Genomic DNA, 6000 nt, shown 5'->3' with positions numbered 1-6000 from the left:
GATGGGGTTAGTGAGATGAAAGAGGGGTTTAGAGAGGATCAGAGAGGGGGTTAGGGAGGTAGGTCACCCACCCTCACAAGAGAAAAGAATTTGCTTTACACTGGGGATGGAGACATGTAGCTTACACTTTTGTAGTAAGTTTGCCCTAAGAAGGTGAAGTATTTATGTAGGGGTTGAATCTGCTATTGAAAGAAACAAGAAGCAATGTGAGGACAGGTAAAGGAAAGGTTGTGAAGGTAAGGTACAGAGTGAAAGTGACTGAAGCAACACAACTGCATACAATGAAAGGTGAAAAAAACAAGTGAAGCAGGAGAAAGAACAGGGAATGTAAAAAAAATAAAAGAGGGGCATATTAATATAAGATTGGATAGAGAGTGAGAAGAGAAAAGAAACATACCTCAAAGGGAAATAATGTTGTATGCCTAACTTTTTATGACAGCACCACAGCTCTGTTGATAAATATGTTGCATAATCACTGCAAGAATGGTAAAGAAGTGGGATGCTGTAGTATAGCGGATTATTGTCATTGACAAAAGAGGCAACTCCATCAACTAAATACCTAAAAAAAACAATGACAGGGCACCCACAATCCACCCATCCTCATTGAATACTGAAACAAAAAAATATGCAAGGAATTGACACTCTGCTTTCTTTCTCACCACTGAAACGCTGCATCTCATATGAGAGGTTTTAGGGCCTTGACCCTAAGGCAGATTTGGTGAGGTATGAGGGTCAAGGCAGAGCCTAAGAGGGGATGCGGTAGACTCATATGTCCTGAGTAGAACACAATATGTAACATATTAATATTAAGGATGAGTAAAATGCACATGTCCATTTCTTCTCTCTAGCTGATAAAAATATTACGTGTAACACTTAATCGATTTCTGTTCACTCAAGTATGAACTTTTTCCAAACAGGTGAGGTCAAAGGAGACTCCCTGGTTGCACTTTCCTATGGCCCTTACATCCATTACACTCTGCCAGCCTGTGAGTATTTCAACGAGATCACCTTTGCTTGTGCAGATCATAAATCCATCCAGGAGGTACAGAAATGGCTGAAGAATGAACCTGATGCTGTGAACTCGAGTCATACAATAAAGATGATTTGTGAGCTTCAGGGCAGTGGGTAAGGATCCACCTCACTATTAAACCTTATGTTCTCTTCAGACTCTCATCTTATAATCCTTAGAAAGAAAGTGAGTCTACCCTTTGTTGCGTGGTGCTTGTGAAGGGGGCTGATTAGAGAGAGGGGGCCGAGGTTGGCTATGGCCAATAACAGGCAGACACAGTAATTATAGTTAGTGGGCGACAACAAGCGATTGATGATCTTTTTATTTAAAGCCCTGGTCTGTGCCAGGGCCTGACGGCTGTGAAATTGCTACAAAGTAAAGCAGTGGCCTGGTGGCTCACTCATCGCTGAGCAGACTAACATGGCTGCTGCCACCTCCCTTGCAACCTCACGTCTCAGCCTAGTGAGGCCAACCCATCCCTGTTCCAGCATCCACCAGCCTCATTAGATCACCCCTCCTGGCCGCACAGAGGCTCTGAAGCACCTCCCTGATGGCAGCACACTTCTGTGTCATTGTCTTCCGTTCCAATTAAGTCAATTAGGGACATATGTAGGAAGCATAATTGTGCTTGCAAATGCTCAAATTCGCAGAATTTCAGCATTTGTGATCGCAATTAGGGCAGTGTGCTATGTAGCACAAGAAAACCCACATGCAAAAAAAGGAAAAAAAGGAATCGCAAAGTGCGATTCCTTAAATGCAATGTAGGAAGCACCCAAGTTGTGCAAATTTTGGCTTAAGGAATCGTAAAATACCACCAACTTCAGGTTGTTGCTATTTTGCGATTTCTTTGAAAAATTCACATTTTGGCATTTTTCAAAGTGCCATGTGGGTCACATACATGCCCTTAGGGCATGTATGTGGACCACATGTGCACACATGTTAATTTCAGGGGTGCAAAAGGGTGTCCTATTGACACCCTTACAACCCTGAAATTGCATTCTCAATTTGCGATTCTGTAATTGAGTATCACAAATTGAGAATGTCTTCCCATTCATTCCTATGGGCCTTCTAGCCCATTGGAATGAATGAGAAGGTATTCCTTAATTCGGAATCTCAATTTCCGATTCGCAAATAAGGAATAATTGGGATTTGCGAAAAATGTTGCTAATCCTACCTACATTGCGTTTTGCGATTCTCTAATTGTGATTCCCCAAAAAATCGCAATTTGAGAATCGCAAAACATAAATGACTTCATATGGCCCTTAATCTTTATATACAGCCTCATCAAAGAATCCCTATCCAAAAGTTGAAAAGGAAATCCCACCCCACACTATATTCAGGACCACAGTGCGGCTAAAACTGACCCTTCAGGCTGAGGAGATCCAACTGCCGGTAAAGCCCCTCCCCATGGCTATAAATTGACCATCCCGAAGGCCTGTCATAATCCCCTCAACGAGTTGTGTCATGCTTCTGTACGGGCTGCACAACATACACAAGTTTAACCACCTATAGAAACCTCTGAAGCACAATGCGGCCTTCTTTAAACATGTGAGCAAAGCCACAATGTGGCCCATTATGTCAATGTGGCGGTCATTTTAAAAATAACAGACAATCCCCATTAATTTCAATATTAAGTCATAAATATGAATGCTGCAGAGAAACACTCATCAGTGCGTATGAATCTGCATGTTTGATAGGATATATTTCTGGTTTGTTAACAATTCTTATGTACATTTTTAAAACGTGGAAAACATTTGGCTGATTTCACCCATTTTTGCATAGTCATTAAAATCATTCTAATCAAAGGTCTCTTTTAGAAATGTTTTAAATACTTTTCTATTTTAATAATTACTTTCCCTCTTTTACCCCTTATCTGCTTAGTGATGGGAAACCTGTTGTTGGCAGCCACGCACTTTTTAAGTCCTGGTGAATAGAATAGAATAATGCATGGTAGACCTGGTAAATGAGCATCTTCTCTGTTGAAGGGCAATTCATGGGACATAAGAACACATTCAGATCCTTCTCATTTCATGTGAACTCCTAGAACACTGTTTTTGAATTGAAAGCAGAGGCATGAGATATTCAAATCATACCATGACACCATTAATGAACGCACTTTCCCCACTAAAAAGAAGAAAAAAAGTCCCCCCTTGCCAAGTACCACACATCAGGGGCTAGACTGCTTTATTTTAAGTGTGGTGTGCACAAGTAATGCATTATAATGCTTCCCTATCTAACCCATGAGGCGTGCAGAGTGAGCCGCTGCAGAAAGCATGCTCTGCAAAAAGAAAATACACTGTGCACCCTTAATTATTCATAAGTCAACATGAACAACTCACACTGAACTCTAAATATTTGTTAGAGGAACCACACAGGCGGTTAGTCTAATCCAGCCAAGCAGGGCAGCTTAAGTCTACTGCGTGTTTTTTAATAAACAAACAATCCATTACCAAGAAGAGGACACTGCACTGCACTTGGATCCAGGGAAGGTGCCTTACCTGATTCAAGCATGTGCCCTCTCACTGTTTTCCATGCCATACCTACCACTTCCACATTGGTGTCGCCTCTGGTCACTGACCTGGAGCAGCACGAAATATGAAGCATTTGTAAGTTGGTAAAAGCCACCTGTTGCATAAACCTATTATCACAAATTTTGTATTCCTGAGAGAAGAGGGAGAGGCACACAGACTTATTTATTGGGAGTAAGGTGCACTGTATGATTGTTTACAGTGGGACAAACAGGATAGTGACTTGACTACTTGTGGTAGAGTTCCATCCACCCCAAGCAATAATTTACTTTGTAACAAAAATAATGTAGCCAGACCTGTGGGGTATTTATAAAGAAACATGACTGAAATGTATTTGGTTGAAAAGTTCAAGGTAATTTCAACATAGTTTTTGATCCCAACCATCTAGACTAAGTGATGAAGAACCAGAAACTATTTTTCTGTTGGATGTTTTGAGTGTATATAGTGAGGGACACCACGTTAGTAGATGAGTACCCAGAGATATGCTGCGTAAAATAACCAGTTTTTAACACCACATAATTTGGAAAAACAGTGCTGTACTGTTTGTATGGAAACAATTGAGAGCTAAATTAAAAAAACTGTGTCCTTTAGGCATAATTGAATGTATTCTGAATAGCTGGCTTACATTGTATTGGCATGGAAAAGAAATAGGTTATTGAGGTTACATGTGCATCTGTATGATCTGAATTGTAATACATATGAGGACTGCCAACGCCTCCCAAACATTAACAAAATGCGAGACACAACCAAGGGAGCAGTGTCTTTCACTTTGCTTACTATATTCTGTGACTTGTTATCAGATTGAACTGCATGAATACGCTATACATCTTATGTCATTTGTGGCTAATGAGTGAGCATTGCATCATATGTATGCCATCAGGATTAGTATCAGCTTTCTTGTATGCCATCTGAATTAATGTGAGAAAGTCATCCATTTTGCCCTGATCACCCCCATTTTCTGATTGATACTGGTGGTAACTGACTCTGACTGTGCCCTGTGCATAGGATTAGCATAGTGCTATCCACACCGAGATATAAAGGGACCAAGTATTTTGCCATTGCTACAGAAAAGTCTTTAAGCATAGGACTAGAACAGTGTTAACAGGACTAAACCGGTCCTTGGATGCTTGATTCCGGCCTGGGAAAGACATGGCTTGGTAGTTCGGACTGGACTGTTCCCATGATGCACAGGCTCAGAGCTGATTTGCACATAGCCAGTGTCTAACCCAGGGTGGTGTGGAATGCAAAAAAAATGATGGATTTAGGCCCAGATTCTCGTACTGGGGTGAATGTATGACATTATTCTACATTCTGTCCATCAACTGTGTTTTTTCCATTTTTTCACCCCGAGTGGGTTGGGTATGCTCAGACGTGAGTCCCAGGCTCTCCACACCACTGGAGTCAAGCTATCCAGGCTGATAGCCAGAAACCGGTCCTTGGATGCTTGATTCCGGTATGGGAAAGACATGGCTTGGTAGTTCGGACTGGACTGTTCCCATGAGGCATAGGGTCAGAGCTGATTTGCATATAGCCAGTGTCTAACCCAGGGTGGTGTGGAGTGCAAAAAACAATGGATTTAGTCCCAGATCCTTGTACTGGGGTGAATGTATGACATTGTTCTACATTCTGTCCATCAACTGTGTTTTGTGCTTTTTTCATTTCAAAGCGCGGCATGGACAGCACTGTTCTAGTCCTATGCTTAAAGACTTTTCTGTAGCAATGGCAAAAGACTTTGTCCCTTTCTATCTCGGTGTGGATAGCACTATGCTAATCCTATGCTTAAAGACTTTGACAGAAAAGCAGACATTTGAGGTGAGCAGATCTAGAGAGTCGCTGGTGTTGAGAGTGCTCTAAACAGGAGCTGCTTTCCACCTAAACTTGATAACTAACCAGAGTTCTCTGTGTCTTTTTTGCATAATGTATGCGTCACAATATTCCCGAAAGGGTATTGTTTTAAATTATACTGGGTGCTCCCTCGTGTCTGGACAAAGCTATACCGCTCTGAAGAGTTATAAGTAGAGCAAAACACTGTGTCAGGGGTTACTTTTACAAACTTCAGGTTGGCTTGGTTGGTATTTTAACAATTCAAAGCTGTAATACTATTCCTGGAGTGATGAATGGCTTTTGTCATTTCACAGCGCAACATGGACAGCACTGTGCTAGTCCTATGCTTAAAGAGTTTTCTGTAGAAATGGCAAAAGACTTTGTCCCTTTATATCTCGGTGTGGATAGCACTATGCTAATCCTATGCTTAAAGACTTTGACAGAAAAGCAGACATTTGAGGTGAGCAGATCTAGAGAGTCGCTGGTGTTGAGAGTGCTCTAAACAGGAGCTGCTTTCCACCTAAACTTGAGAACTAACCAGAGTTCTCTGTGTTTTTTTTGCATAATTTATGTGTCACTCTATACCTAAGAGGCTGTACTGGGTGCTCCCATGTGTCTGGAGGAAGCTATACCTCTCTG

The 6000-nt window shown here is 41.5% G+C and overlaps 1 protein-coding gene across 1 annotated transcript in view; it reads left to right on the top strand.

The window, feature by feature from the left end:
• Window positions 1-898: 898 nt before the first annotated feature.
• Window positions 899-6000, top strand: part of LOC147718297 (nicotinamide N-methyltransferase-like) — a 106667-nt gene continuing 101565 nt past the window's right edge. Inside the window, exon 1 of the mRNA XM_086967184.1 lies at window positions 899-1125. Coding sequence (XP_086823310.1) covers window positions 899-1125 — 227 coding nt within the window. The remainder of the gene's footprint in view (window positions 1126-6000) is intronic.

The sequence above is a fragment of the Lissotriton vulgaris genome, chromosome 4_1 (assembly GCF_964263255.1).
Source record: "Lissotriton vulgaris chromosome 4_1, aLisVul1.2, whole genome shotgun sequence".
Lineage (NCBI taxonomy): Eukaryota > Metazoa > Chordata > Amphibia > Caudata > Salamandridae > Lissotriton > Lissotriton vulgaris.
This window is presented reverse-complemented; position numbering and strand designations above follow the sequence as displayed.